Source organism: Somniosus microcephalus, chromosome 8, assembly GCF_052327205.1.
Source record: "Somniosus microcephalus isolate GS21.2 chromosome 8, FLI_Smic_1.0, whole genome shotgun sequence".
Classification (NCBI taxonomy): Eukaryota; Metazoa; Chordata; class Chondrichthyes; order Squaliformes; family Somniosidae; genus Somniosus; species Somniosus microcephalus.
Genome location: NC_140994.1, coordinates 92,629,017 through 92,645,169, shown reverse-complemented (window position 1 = coordinate 92,645,169; position 16,153 = coordinate 92,629,017). Strand labels below are relative to the sequence as shown.

Sequence of the window (16,153 nt, the reverse complement as noted above, 5' to 3'; positions counted from 1 at the left end):
GATGTTACACTTTTTCAAGGAGGCTTTGAGGGTGTCCTTGAAGCGTTTCCTCTGCCCACCTGGGGCTCTCTTGCCGTGCCGGAGCTCCGAGTAGAGCGCTTGTTTTGGGGGTCTCGTATCAGGCATGCAGACAATGTGACCCGTCCATCGGAGCTGATTGAGCGCGGTCAAAGCTTCGATGTTGGCCTGAGCAAGAACACCGACGTTGGTGCGCCTATCCTGCCAATGGATTTGCAGGATCTTGCGGAGGCATCGTTGGTGGTACCTCTCCAGTGCTTTGAGGTGCCTGCTGTACATGGTCCATGTCTCTGAGGCATACAGCAGGGCGGGTATCACTGCTGCTCTGTGGACCATGAGCTTAGTGCCGGGTTTGAGGTCCTGGTCTTCAAACGCTCTCTTCCTCAGGCGACCAAGCACTGGCATCTGCTGGACTACATCATCGTCCGAGCGAGGGACCGCAAGGACGTCCGCATCACCCGCGCCATGACAGGAGCTGATGACTGCTGCACAGACCACCGCCTAATCCGTTCTGTCAACTCCATCAATGTAGCCCCAAAACAGCGGCGGCAACAGAAACAATGCCGCAGGAAAATCAACGCTGGAGCACTTAAAGGCCCCGCTAAGAAAGTCCTATTCAGCCTGCGCCTCACAAACAACCTGACGACACCCAGTGATGCAGAGACACAGAGTGCCCACAGCGCCTGGTCTGCACTCAAGGCCTCCATAATCAGCACCTGTGAAGAGATGCTCGGTCACTCGACCAGGAAGCACCAAGACTGGTTCGACGAGAACGACCAGGAGATCCAGGAGCTAATAAGCTGCAAGCGCAAGGCATTCCTGATCTGGAAACAGCAACAGAACTCAAGAGCAAGAAAGAAATCATTCCAGTATTGTGTGTGTGCACAAAGAAACTTGTGCAAGAACTAATACCATTTGAGCTTCCATCCCCCAACTGAAATAATCCTCCAATTACATATTAACCTGTACCTATCCGGGTACGTGGGGTCCAGTCACTCGAGCTAGCGTGAGAGGTTTTGTCGTCTTCGTCACTTTCCCACGAACGAATCCCATTTGGAACGGTTTCCTCAGAAGCTGCATTTACTGCATGTCCCACAGGTAAGCCGTCTGAAATTAAAAAAAAAAACTACTGTAAAACAGCAATACTGCAGTTAATAGAAGTTAATATATATGAGAAAGTTAGTAACTGTACACTGCAACCTTGCACGAAGGCAGGGCTATGTTAAATCATTAACAATGGCTGCTCATTGCCTGGATTTACCAAGCTTTTCCACCCATTTTCGGGCAGGTTAATGAAGGAAACGCTGTGGGAGCCGTTCAGCCCCCACCCCCATCTGCCACTAACGGGATCTCCCTCCGGAACTCCACATTTGACCAGGTGCATTCCAATTAAATCTCAACAATGGAAATACATAATTTTGGCAGCTGAGAGGACATTAAAATTAGACCGGCTGCTTCTCATAGTGCAATCACAGAGCAACTGAATGCACTAGGCCCTGTGGTAATTTGGAAAACAAATTATACAAAAACTGTACAAAACAGGCAAGATAGGCCGAATGGCCTCCTTCTGTGCTGTATGATTCTATGAAAAACATACTATGCTGTGGCAAGTAACTCAGCGATTCCTCCCAACTTCCTCTATGGCAGGCAACCTGTTGAGAACAGAACACCCAATGGGAGCCCATGTGGTAAACCGCTGTTAACTCTGTACAAGTCCGGGCATGTCTCCACCCCTGGCTCCACCCCTAAGCCCGGGTGTAAAGGTGACTCACCACCCTTCCCCCGGGAGCTCTTAGGATGGATTCACTAGCAGAGGCATGCTCCAGTTCTTAGTCAATAAAAGCCTACTTCATATAAGTCCATCTCGTAGTCTTTGGTGTTGTTGATAGCGCATCAATTTTATTGACTAATTTTCGACATGGAGCAAATCTTGAAGCCGGAACGTTTAGACCTGGATCCTCAAGCAGCAGATGCAGCCAATAACTTTGAACACTGGCTGAGCTGTTTCGACGCCTTCCTGGAGGCCTCCAGTACTACTGTCACTACAGATGACGCGAAACGGCTTGTCTTGAACTCACGGGTGAGCCACCGAGTCTACTCGATCATCTGAGACGCCACTACTTACGCGGCCGCCATCGCGACGCTAAAGGAACAATACGTGAGGCCTGTTAACGAGGTCGACGCCAGACACCTCCTGGCTACCCGAAAACAGCGCCCCGGGGAATCGGGCGCCGAATATTTACTGGCACTGAGAGTCCTCGGCCGGGACTGTAATTGCAAAGCGGTGACGGCCAAGGAATGCACGGAAGACCTGATCCGAGACGCCTACGTAGCCGGCATCAGGTCCAACTATACTCGGCAGAGGCTGCTGGAACAGAGGGGGCTCGACCTGCAGAAGATGGTGGCCCTCGCTAACTCGCTAGACGTGGCCCTCCAGAACATGGACGCCTACCCCCCTGACCGGATGGCCACGTGGACGCCACGGGAGCAGCCATCTTGGGACCCGGTAAGGCCACAAGCCGCAAGCCGCCAGCAGCCCAACTACAGCTGCAATGACCAGAGGCCAGAAATGCTACTTCTGCGGCCAGGCCAAGCACCCCAGACAGCAATGCCCAGCAAAGGACGCGACCTGCTCCAAATGCGGCAAGAAAGGCCACTACGCGAGAGTGTGCAGGGCGAAATCGATCCCCAATTCCAGCAGCGCCGCGTGTGAACCGTACAGTCTGCCATTTTGGACCCCACCAACCACGTGTGAGCCGTGTGGGCCGCCATTTTGGGCACCACCAGCCGAGGGGGAGCCGCCATCTTGGACACCAGTCCGGGACCAGGCCCCCGGCGCGGGCGAATACTACAGCGACCCACCGACCTCGACGATGGCCTCCATCACCCTGGACCAATCTAGGCCCCATCAACTAGCCAGGTCCATGATGAACGTAAAGGTAAATGGCCATGCCACAAATTGCCTTTTCGACTGCGGAAGCACGGAGAGCTTCATCCACCCCGACACGGTGCGACGCTACTCCCTATCGGTTATGCACACACGCCACCAGGTCTTTATGGCCTCAAAGTCCCATACGGCGGACGTCGGCGGCTACTGTGTAGCGACTCTGACAGTAAACGGCGTGGAGTACAGAGAGTTTAAATTCCTCGTCCTGCCACAGCTCTGCGCTCCCGTACTGCTAGGATTAGACTTCCAGTGCCATCTGGAGAGCGTCACGGTGGCATATGGCGGGCCCCTGCCCCCACTTACAGTCTGCAGCCGGCAGAATTTAAACACGGCGCCGCGCAAAGTATGCAGCCTGTCCACCCTGAAGGTCAAACCCCCCCCCCGTTGTTCGCTAACCTCGCCAAAGACTGCAAGCCAATTGCTACTAAAAGCAGGCGGTACAGTGCCGGGGATAGGAGCTTTATTAAATCAGAAGTAGAAAGACTCCTGAGGGAAGGGATTATCGAGGGCAGCACCAGCCCATGGCGAGCCCAAGTGGTGGTAGTAAAGACCGGCGAAAAACAGCGCCTGGTTATTGATTACAGCCAGACGATCAATCGATACACGCAATTAGACGCATACCCACTCCCCCGCATATCTGACATGGTCAACCAGATAGCACAATATCAGGTATTCTCGACGATTGATCTGAAGTCGGCATACCACCAGCTCCCCATCAGGCCTGAGGACCGCCAGTACACGGCCTTCGAGGCTGACGGTCGCCTCTACCACTTCCTCCGAGTCCCCTTCGGCGTCACCAATGGGGTCTCGGTCTTCCAAAGGGAGATGGATAGGATGGTTGACTAGAACGCGCTGCAGGCCACCTTCCCCTATCTAGACAACGTCACCATCTGCGGCCATGACCGGCAGGACCACGATGCCAACCGAGAAAAATTCCTCCGTACGGCCCAACGGCTGAATCTGACATACAACAGAGAAAAATGTATGTTCCGCACCGCGCGCCTCGCTATTCTTGGCTGCGTGGTGGAAAACGGAGTCATCGGCCCCGACCCCGACCGAATGCGCCCCCTCCTGGAACTACCCCCCCCCCCCCACTGCCTAAAAGCCCTGAAGAGATGCCTAGGGTTCTTCTCTTACTACGCCCAGTGGGTGCCCAACTATGCGGACAAAGCCCGGCCCCTCATCAAGTCAACCTCCTTCCCCCTGACGGCAGAGGCCCGTGCGGCCTTCACCCTCATAAAAGAGGACATTGCGAAGGCCACAATGCACGCAGTGGATGAGTCCATCCCTTTCCAAGTGGAGAGCGATGCATCTGACTTTGCCCTAGCTGCAACCCTTAACCAGGCGGGGAGACCCGTGGCCTTCTTTTCACGGACCCTCCAGGGCCCCGAAATTCGACACTCCTCAGTCGAGAAGGAGGCCCAGGCGATAGTGGAGGCTGTACGGCACTGGAGGCATTACCTGGCCGGTAAACATTTCACCCTGCTCACTGACCAACGGTCAGTAGCATTTATGTTTAACAACAGACAAAGGGGGAAAATCAAAAATGATAAGATATTGCGGTGGAGGATCGAGTTATCCACCTACAACTACGATATCTTATACCGGCCCGGGAAACTTAATGAGCCCCCAGACGCCCTATCCCGTGGGACATGTGCCAACGCACAAGTCGATAGGCTACGGACCCTCCACAATGATCTCTGCCACCCGGGGGTCACCAGGTTCTTCCACTTTATGAAAGCTCGCAACCTGCCTTACTCCATCGAGGAGGTCAGGACCATGACCAGGAACTGCCAAGTCTGCGCCGAATGCAAACCGCATTTTTATAGGCCAGACAGGGCACACCTGATTAAAGCCACCCGCCCTTTCGAACGTCTCAGCGTCAATTTCAAGGGGCCCCTTCCCTCCTCTGACCGCAACACGTACTTCCTCAATATTATTGACGAGTACTCCCGTTTCCCCTTCGCCATCCCCTGCCCGGACATGACCAGCGCCACAGTCATCGGGTGCCTCAACGACCTGTTCGCCATATTTGGCTTCCCCAATTACATCCACAGCGACAGGGGCTCGTCGTTCATGAGCGACGAGCTGCGCCAGTACCTGCTCGAGAAGGGCATAGCCACGAGCAGGACTACCAGCTACAACCCCCGGGGTAACGGACAGGTAGAGAGGGAGAACGCAACGGTGTGGAAGACTGCCATGCTCGCCCTAAAATCCAAGGGCCTCCCAATCTCCCGCTGGCAAGATGTCCTCCCCGATGCGCTCCACTCCATACGATCACTGCTCTGTACTGCCACAAACGCCACCCCTCACGAGAAGATGTTCGTCTTCCCCAGGGAATCCACCTCGGGGACATCACTACCGCCATGGCTGACGTCTCCGGGACCCATCCTGCTCAGGAAACACGCGAGGGGCCATAAGACGGACCCCCTGGTCGAAAAGGTTCACCTCCTCCACGCCAACCCACAGTACGCCTACGTGGCGTATCCTGACGGGCGGGAGGACACAGTCTCAATTCGAGACCTCGCACCCTCAGGTGCCACTCGAAACACCATCGATCACCATCCACTACCTCCACCCACCACCACTACCCACGACGCACCACCGGGGTGTCTACCACGATCTGACGACATGCCGGTGCCATCCCTACCCCGAGAGGACAACACGCCAGTGCTCCATCCCACGCGAGAAGCGGCCGCGGGCAAAGAACCGCCACAACCGGCACCACGAAGATCATTACGGCAGACAAGACCCCCGGAGAGACTTTCGTATACGAACTTTTGAAACACTTCACCCCGCCGGACTCTTTTTTAAACGAGGGGTGAATGTGGTAAACCACTGTTAACCCTGTACATGTCTGTGTGGTAAACCACTGTTAACTCTGTACAAGTCCGGGCATGTCTCCACCCCTGGCTCCACCCCTAAGCCCGGGTATAATGGTGACTCACCACCCTTCCCCCGGGAGCTCTTAGGATGGATTCACTAGCAGAGGCATTCTCCAGTTCTTAGTCAATAAAAGCCTACTTCATATAAGTCCATCTCGTAGTCTTTGGTGTTGTTGATAGCGCATCAGCCCACCACATTGATTATAATCAATGGCCCAGAACTTGGTGTCGGGGGCTTGCCGCGCGTGCAAGCCCCCGATGTGCGCCGACATCTGAAACCTGGCCCGCAGTGGATTTCCTGTCAGTGGCCAGGTTCTGATGTCGGCGCGCTGTGCTAACCTGACCCAGCGGTGTAGTTAGTGCGATGTGCCGGCTGGGATCAGGTGAGCACTGTTCAGCCAATCAGGGGAGGGAAACTTCATTCATAAGTTTGAGAGTAAGAACTGTCAAACTCATGAGTCATAGAGTTTTACAGCACAGAAAGAGGCCCTTCGGCCCATCGTGTCTGCGCCGTCCATCAATCCCTGTCCAGCCTAATCCCATTTTCCAGCATTTGGTCCATAGCCTTGTATGCAATGGCATTTCAAGTGCTCATCCAAATGCTTCTTGAATGTTGTGAGGGTTGCTGCCTCTACCACCCTTTCAGGCAGCGAGTTCCAGATTCCAACCACCCTCTGGGTGAAAAAGTTCCTCCTCAAATCCCCTCTAAATCTCCTGCCCCTTACCCTGAATCTATGCCCCCTTGTTATTGACCCCCCTACTAAGGGGAAAAGTTCCTCTTTATCCACCCTATCGATGCCCCTCATCATTTTGTACACCTCAATCAGGTCCCCCCTCAGCCTTCTTTGCTCCAAGGAAAACAACCCCAGCCTGTTTAGCCTTTCTTCATAGCTGAGGCGCTCCATCCCAGGTAACATCCTGGTGAATCTTCTCTGCACCCTCTCCAAAGCAATCACATCCTTCCTATAGTGAGGCGACCAGAACTGCACACAGTACTCCAGCTGTGGCCTCACCAGCGTTTTGTACAGCTCCATCATAACCTCCCTGCTCTTATATTCTATGCCTCGGCTAATGAAGGCAAGTATCCCATATGCCTTTTTAACCACCTTATCTACCTGTTCCGCTGCCTTCAGGGATCTATGTACATGTACACCAAGGTCCCTCTGACCCTCTGTACTTCCTAGGGTCCTACCACTCATTGTGTATTCCCTTGCCTTATTTGTCCGTCCAAAATGCATCACCTCGCACTTTTCAGGGTTAAATTCCATTTGCCACTTTTCCGCCCATCTGACCAACCCGTTTATATCGTCCTGTAGCCTGAGGCTTTCCTCCTCGCAATTTACCACCCCACCAATTTTCGTGTCATCTGCGAACTTACTGATCATACCTTTTACATTCTCATCCAAATCATTTATGTAGATCACAAACAGCAAGGGACCCAGCACCGATCCCCGAGGTACCCCACTGGACACAGGCTTCCAGTCACAAAAGCAACCTTCGACCATCACCCTCTGCCTCCTGCCACTCAGCCAGTTTAGGATCCAACGCGCCAAGGCACCCTGGATCCCATGGGCTCTTACCTTCTTGACCAGTCTCCTATGCGGGGCTTTGTCAAAAGCTTTACTGAAGTCCATGTAAACCACATCCACAGCATTTCCCTCATCCACACACCTAGTCACCCCCTCGAAAAATTCAATCAGATTGGTCAGACATGATTTACCCTTGACAAAGCCATGCTGACTATCCCCGATTAATCCTTGCCTCTCCAAGTGGAGACTAATTTTGTCCCTCAGAATTTTTTCCAATAATTTCCCTACCACAGATGTTAGGCTCACTGGCCTGTAATTCCTTGGTTTATCCCTGCTACCCTTCTTGAATAATGGTACTACGTTAGCTGTTCTCCAGTCCTCTGGTACATCCCCTGTGGCCAGAGAGGTTCTGAAAATTTGTGTCAGAGCCCCTGCAATCTCCTCCTTTGCCTCACACAACAGCCTGGGATACATCTCGTCCGGGCCTGGGGATTTATCCACTTTTTGGCCTGCTAAAACCGCTAGTACCTCCTCCCTCTCGATGCTAATATGTTCAAGTATGTCAAAGTCCCCTTGCCCGATTTCTATGTCTACATCGTCTTTCTCCATAGTGAACACAGATGCAAAAAATTCATTTAAAACCCCGCCTACATCATCTGGCTCTACACACAGATTGCCACTTTGGTCCCTAATGGGCCCAACCCTTTCCCTGGTTATCCTCTTGCCCTTAACATACTTATAAAACATCTTAGGATTTTCCTTTATTTTGCTCGCCAGTGTTATTTCATGGCCCCTCCTTGCCCTCCTAATTTCTCTTTTAAGTATGCCCCTGCACTTTTTATACTCCTCTAGGGCTTCCTCCGTCTTTAGTCTTTTTTAATTGCCAAAAGCCCCCCTTTTTTTCCTAATGCATTTTTGTATATCTCTTGTCATCCAAGGTTCCCTTTGCTTGTTGGTCCCACCCTTGACCTTTACAGGAACATGTTGGCGTTGTACTCTCTCTATTTCCCTTCTGAAAGTCTCCCACTGTTTTGATGTGGATTTTCCTATAAGTAGCTGCTCCCAGTCCACTTTGGCCAGATCCTGCCTTATCATATTAAAATCGGCCTTCCCCCAATTTAGAACCCTTATTTCCGGGCCGTCTTTGTCTTTTTCCATGACCACCTTAAATCTCACCGAATTATGGTCACTGTCGCCAAAATGCTCTCCTACTGACACTTCCACCACTTGCCCGGCTACATTCCCTAGAATTAGGTCCAGTGCCGCCCCCTCTCTTGTAGGACTTTCTACATGTTGGCTCAAAAAGCTCTCTTGGATGCACTTTAAGAATTCTGCACCCTCTAAGCCTTTCACACTCTGACTATCCCAATTAATATTGGGGAAGTTGAAATCCCCCACTATTATTACCCTATTATTTTCGCACTTCTCTGAGATTTGCCTACATATCTGTTCCTCTATCTCCCCCTGACTGTTTGGGGGCCTATAGTACACTCCCAGCAAAGTGTTTGCCCCCTTTTTGTTTTTAAGTTCTACCCATATGGCTTCATTAGAGGAACCCGCTAATATATCGTCCCTCCTTACAGCAGTAATTGACTCCTTAATTAATATTGCAGCATCCCCTCCCCTTTTACACCCCCCTCTGTCTCGCCTGAAGATTCTATACCCCGGAATATTGAATTGCCAGTCCTGACCCTCCCTCAACCATGTCTCCGTGATAGCAACAATATCGTACTCCCATGTGTTCAACAACAACTTCAGTTCATCCACCTTACTTGCAAGACTCCTTCCATTAAAATAAATGCCTTCCAGCCCTGCCATATTCCCTTTTGCCTTCACATATTTGCTCTGCCTTCCCAGCTGACTTGTTTTTTCCTCCGTATTTGGCTGTAAATCACCCCCTACTATAGCTCCACTCTGTATCCCATCCCCCTGCCAAGTTAGTTTAAACCCCCCCCCACCACAACAGTGCTAGCAAACCTCCCCACAAGGATATTGGTCCCCCTCTGGTTCAGGTGTAAACCGTCCGACTTGTACAAGTCCCACCTTTCCCAGAAGCAGACCCAGTGATCCAGTGAAGTACTGCACCCCAAAACACTACTTAATCTTTAAATAAAATTTTAAAAAAACATCCCACTCATTAAATTAAGTATAAATAAGTTTAAAAAAAATTTAAACAATAATTTTTTTTTTGAAAAAAATAAATTTTTAATAAAAAGGGTCTAAAACTAAACTTATCTTATTGTAGATTGTTTAAAATAATAAACCTGTGGAAAAAAAAATCTAAATTACACTAAAACACCACTTACCTGTAAAAATAAATACTTACGTGTGCTTTTTACAAGCGTAAAGACCGGAGGCCTTTAGACATGCGCAAATCCCCCAAAACAGAGGAAATCCAAGACGCACGCGCTGCCCCCTACAGCGCACGCGCTAGCCTCTTCAACTCTCGGGTGAGAGGAGAGGAAATACCGGTTTTCAGCGCATGCGCTGTGCATGCTGAAAACCGGCATTTCCTCCGGCCAGACGCGTGAGTACCCCTTCCGTACTCACGCGTTTGGGGAGGAATTTCTGCCCCAATGCTTTTATTTCAGATTTCCAGCATCCGCAGTATTTTGCTTTTGATTATAATCAGCCTGATCCTACAAGATCCACCGGTGTCAGGGCAGAAAGAGAAGGGTGGGTGCAAAGTCCAGCCACCACCGAGCTAACAAGATTCACATTGGATAGGAAAGTCTGATCCCATCTAGTATGTAAGCATTTATGTAAATCCCATACAAATAAATGAAAATGGTTATTCAGATAGGTTTAGCTGCTGAAATATTTAATTCCGCCACAACGATAAGTTTAACACTAAAATTCATCAGTCTGCATTACAGTGATTGAACATTTTGATTTGAACATTTTGATGAGGATTATGAGTCATTCCTATGTTTTAATATTCATCTGAATATTTCAGAAAGTCTGCTACTCAACTGAACTATTAAAAAGAAAAACAGAAAATGCTGGAGATACTCAGCAGATCAGGCAGCATCTGATGCTGCCTGACCTGCTGAGTATCTCCAACATTTTCTGTTTTTATTTCAGATTTCCAGCATCTGCAGCATTTTCTTTTTTGTTAAAAAGAAAATAAAGACTTGCATTTATATAGCGCAGTTCACGACCTAAGGACATCTCAAAGATCTGTCCAGCAATGAAGTACATTTTGAAGTGTAGTCACTGTTGTAATGTAGGAAACGCGGCAGCCAGTCTGCGCACAGCAAGCTCCCACAACAGCAATGTGATAATGACCAGATAATTTGTTTTTTAGTGATGCTGGTTAATGGATAAACACACTGGTCAGTATTCCATGCATTTGGGATCTGCCATGGATCTTTTATGTCGATCTGCGGTTTAACTTCTCATCTGAATGATGGCAGCTCCAAAAGTCTGTCAGATTAGATTTTGCGCTCAAGTCCCTGGAGGGGAACTTGAATCCACAACCTTCCGACGAAGAGGCGAGTCACATACCAGACTATGCCTTAGTCACACAAAATAAGGTTTCTATATTTTAAATATGCATTTGAAAACTTGATTAGATAGGTGCCGAAGGCTTTTTAACTGATTATAGCCGAGCCCTGACCGCACCGAACAGGGCACGCACTCTGCACCGCACCGAACAGGGCACGCACTCTGCACCGCACCGAACAGGGCACGCACTCTGCACCGCACCGAACAGGGCACGCACTCTGCACCGCACCGAACAGGGCACGCACTCTGCACCGCACCGAACAGGGCACGCACTCTGCACCGCACCGAACAGGGCACGCACTCTGCACCGCACCGAACAGGGCACGCACTCTGCACCGCACCGAACAGGGCACGCACTCTGCACCGCACCGAACAGGGCACGCACTCTGCACCGCACCGAACAGGGCACGCACTCTGCACCGCACCAGTACCTGAGAAAACAAGTAAACCTGTCCACATCTTTAAAATGCATAGATACATAGCTCCACTTTTAACGTCTTTCTATAATTCCAGTAACAGTATTTCCTGAAAATAAAACAACTTGTTCCTCTAACACTGGCCTCCTGACTAGTCACCCACCTTCTGTTCCTCTACTGATGGCAGAGTTTTCAGCTGTTTAGACTCTACTCTCTGGAACTTCTTCCTTAAATCCCTCTACCATGCTTCCTCTCGTCCCCACCTTTAAAAAAAACTTTCTACAAACTGATTTATTCAGTCCTGCATTTCTTCAACCCCTTTTAAACTCCCCCACTTAAGCTCCTTTGTAGAGCAACTTGAGTGAGGTAGAAAATTTTCCCGTCAACCACGAGTGTAAACAAATGTAAAATTACAAATAAATTGAAATGCATTAACCTGCTTTTCATAAATGCATTTTAATCTTAAAGTGAAACAAAGATTTAAGTTAGGGCAGAAAACATGTTAAAAAATCTCACTGATGAGCATCAACTATTGAAACACCTTGATTTTTTAATAAAAGTAAAGGTTCTGAATTTTTGCCGGTGCTGGCAGTCTGACAATTTTCTATGCAGTAAAATTGCAACTTATGCAACTGACCAGGTTTAACTTAGGACAACATTGACCTTGTTCAGTACTGCACAAACCCAGCACTAAGCTCATGGTCTACAGAGCAGCAGTGATACCCACCCTGCTGTATGCCTCAGAGACATGGACCATGTACAGCAGGCACCTCAAAGCACTGGAGAGGTACCACCAACGCTGCCTCTGCAAGGTCCTGCAAATCTATTGGCAGGATAGGCGCACCAACACTCAGTCCAACATCCCCAGCATCGAAGCTTTGACCACGCTCAATTAGCTCCGATGGATGGGTCACATTGTCCACATGCCCGATACGAGACTCCCAAAACAAGCGCTCTACTCGGAGCTCCGACATGGCAAGAGAGCCCCAGGTGGGCAGAGGAAACGCTTCAAGGACACCCTCAAAGCCTCCTTGAAAAAGTGTAACATCCCCATCAACACCTGGGAATCCCTGGCCCAAGACCGCACAAAGTGGAGGAGAAGCATCCGGGAAGGCGCCGAACACCTCCAGTCTCTTTGCCGGGAGCAAGCGGAAGCCAAGCACAGGCAGCACAAGGAGCGCACGTCAACCCAAGCACCCCACCCATCCGCCCAATGTAGGGGTTTGCAAAATCCCCTTAGCCCCCGAAGATCGGGAAATATTAATCCACATTGTGGACGAAGACTTGTGGAATTTAAATTGTCTCTGGGTTGGACAATGTTTTTAAAACGTGCCCAGAACCGCAAAAGTCTGCGTTAAGGAGCCCGTGTTCTTTAACCGCGGGTTAAGATGTCGCCTGGACTTGCTCAAACCAAACATAAGACGAGATGTTGAGAATAAGCAATTCCAGCACATCAATGAAAAGCCAACCTGGAGCTTCAAGATAGGGCAACCAGTCTTGGCCCGCGACTACCGAACAGAAAAATGGCAGCCAGGAATGATATGCACACGGCAGGGACCTCTAATGTACACAGTGGACACTGGAGAGAGCATCGTGAGACGCCATGCTGACCAGATTCTAGAGTCACAGGAACAAGTCAAACCCATACCACGAGCATGCGCACCTGGTGATGAACCCGAAGTACAGATTGCGTCTACCTCAGAATCAGTGGTATTGGAAGCTGACGAACCAACCAATGACAATGAGCCAGAAACAACTCCACCGCAAGAACAGGATACTCGAGAAAGGCGCTATCCAGACAGGATCAGGAAGCCTCCTCAAAGACTGAATTTATAAATGATTACTTTCAGCTGATGTATATAGTACAAAGAAAATTGTAATTGTAATTAGTTATTATTCAATTGTTAAATGAATGTTATGTACTGTTTATCTAAAAGGGGAGGAATTGTTGTGTATGTACCTTTAAGAGAGAACTGCTTTTATACTGTAGTACCGGCAGTGACCACACCTGTATATAAAGCCGTAGCAGGCTTCTGTACTTTCAGTTCCAGCATACCCTCTGTTCAGTAAACACCTCTTATTACCGTTCTCCTGCAGTCCGTGTGTTATTGATACGCGGACACTACAGTGCCCAGAACCGCAAAAGGCTGCGTTAAGGAGCCCGTGAGCTAAGCAGCACTTGGACACCGGAATCAAAGGACTTTGTGAAAATCGCACACTTTAAAGACAGTACATTTTATTAAAAAAATAAAGATGTACTCTTGAGTTTTGAAACAGAATTTTCAGCAGGAAAAAGGACAGACAGGCCATTAGCATTTGAATGGGGCCCGAGCTGTCAATCACCCTGTGGTATTTGGGAGGGTCAGGTAGCCCACAGCTGCTTGTTTACACTGGGGAGTAGCCCGTTTGAATCTGCCAATCAAAGGCAGTTCGGGAAGCCCCTCCCAGCAGAGAAACTACTACAAGGATGTTTGCATAAGGGATTAAACCACTTGAGACTGCAGTTTCAGTGACCACAATGGGTTTCTGTTTACATAGTGATACAACCCCATTCAAACCCATCAAGATGAATGAAGACACATTCAAAACCCCTGCAGTTTTATCGACAGCCATCACAGACAATGGCAACTTTAATTCAAACCCATCCCATCCATTTCGGCCCCAAAATTGGGGTATATAGAGATAGCTTCTCGGAGGCCTCTCTCTCTCTCTGGCTTGCCTCTGTGTGCCTTCTACAGCATGGAGTTTGTCTGTGGAAGTTAAACACCAGCAGTTTACTTTTAAACACTGGGGTGTTTTCACTTCTGGGCAGTGAAGATCTAAGATCGCAGGGCACGGAGCTAGCATTGCAAGTGGTGAGCATATATTTTTCTGGCCTTCCACAAGGCAACTTAGGGTAGGCTTAGGGGTGGGGGGGGTAAAGTGGGGATTTCGTTAAGAATTGTTATTTTAGTCGTTTTTCCCTCGTTGTGTCCGTTTCTTTCCCTCCCCTATTTAAGCAATTTTACAGTGATTACTTTAATCGTGTGGTGTAGTTTCTTTAGTTTAATAAAATTTGACTTTCTCACATCCAGACCATTTGTCCGTTTTAATATATCATTTCCTCCAGTCAGAACTGGAAGGGTGGGTTTAGCGATTCGAAACTGCTGATTGGTATTGGTCTCAGTCTGTGAAACAAAAAGGCTGCCTGACCAGGTGAATTACCGTAAACCAGGTAAAGGATGCCCCCTACACCCTTCAACCACCGTCTGCCCCACCTGTGACAGAGACTGTAGGTCCCGCACTGGACTCATCAGTCACCTGTGAACTCATTTTTAATGTGGAAGCAAGTCATCCTCAGTTCAGAGGGACTGCCTAAGAAGAAGGAAGACCAAGTTAAAGCTGGTCAGTTGCACAAGTCAATGCTGTGAGGTGTAAAGAAGATAAACACAGCTCCATGTGCTGAAAAGGGGTTTGCAATCTCTACCCCTGATGTTGACAAATGACATTAACTCTCAATATATTTAAAATATTGACATATTCAATTAGCAGAGGAAGATCCACAGACATTAATACACTTAACAGGAAAATCTGAACTGGCTGGGGCTTTTTTCTCTAGAAGAAGGCTGAGGGGTGACCTCATTGAGCTCTTTAAAATTATGAAGGGGCTTGATATGGTAGACGTGAAGAAGATATTTCCACTTGTGGGGTGGAAACCAGAACTAGGGGCCTTAAATATAAGATAATCACCAATAAATCCAGCAGGGAATTCTTTACCCAGAGAGTGGTTAGTGGAATTCACTAAGGGGTATTGAGGTTCCAAGAAGCAGAGACCAGGCTGCGCTGTCTGTGGGAGCAGCTCAGGCCACACTGAGCCTCGTCCCCCAACAACCGCAGCACCCTCCGCCCCGGCCCAGCGACCCCTCCCAACGCCCCGCCCAACGACTCCGACCCGGCCCAGCGACACCTCTCTCCGCCCCGGCCAACCGACTCCGACCCGACCAGGTGACCCCTCCCTCCGCCCACCGCCTAGTGCCTAGTGACATCGCTCCACAAAGGCTCCCTCTCCCCCAGCCAGGCCCGACCGCTACCTTTACCGGGTGCCGGCGCCACCCCTGTCCACGGGCTGCCGCTCGGCGGATCACTGATTTCCGGGGCCGGCTCCTCGGCCGCCGTTCGCCTCATCCACCCCTCCTCCGCTGGCTCTTCCCCGCAGGCGGCGCTCGCTCCCGCTACATCCTCCGCCTGGGTCACCTCCAGCCGGGCCTTCTTGGCCAGCTGCTCCCCGGCGCCGGCCTCGACCACTGGGAGCGGGAGCTGGGCCCAGTCGCGGGCCGCGTCCGCCATCTTGCCGCGACTGACACCGCCCCACGTGACAGCGCCGGGCCAAAGGTCAAACACAGCCCCTGGTATATCTACAGAGAGACACAGATAGTGTATCTGGGCTCCTGGTATATCGACACAGAGTGTGTTTGGGTTGCTGGTATATCTACAGAGAGACAGAGCTGTGTTTGGGCCTCTGGTGTATCTACAGAGAGACACAGAGCTGTGTCTGGGCCCCTGGTGTATCTGCAGAGAGACACAGAGCTATGTCTGGGTTCCTGCTGTATCTACAGAGAGACACAGAGCTATGTCTGGGTTCCTGCTGTATCTACAGAGAGACACAGAGCTGTGTCTGAGCCCCTGGTATATCTACAGAGAGACACAGTGTGTCAGGGCTCCTGCTTTATCTGCAGAGAGACACAATGGGGTCGATTTTAACTGAGCTTTGAGGCGTGCGGGGGGTTAAAATCGCTAAAACTGGCGGGCGGGACCCCCGCCTGGTTCCCGACCCTGAGCCATTTTAACCCAGGCATGTCTGATGGTCCCGAA

General features: G+C 50.1%; 1 protein-coding gene across 3 annotated transcripts in view; it reads right to left on the bottom strand.

The window, feature by feature from the left end:
- The window catches only part of sirt1 (sirtuin 1), a 53,222-nt gene extending 37,532 nt beyond the window's left edge, over positions 1–15,690 (bottom strand). The window contains exons 1-2 of one of the 3 annotated variants that reach the window (XM_085994995.1): positions 15,373–15,690; positions 988–1,125 (exon numbers count right to left, since the gene is read on the bottom strand). In XM_085994995.1, the coding sequence (XP_085851121.1) occupies positions 988–1,125; positions 15,373–15,628 (394 nt within the window). In that variant the 5' untranslated portion in view covers positions 15,629–15,690. The remainder of the gene's footprint in view (positions 1–987; positions 1,126–15,372) is intronic. The other 2 variants (XM_085994992.1, XM_085994994.1) reach the window with 2 other exon arrangements.
- Positions 15,691–16,153: the final 463 nt, after the last annotated feature.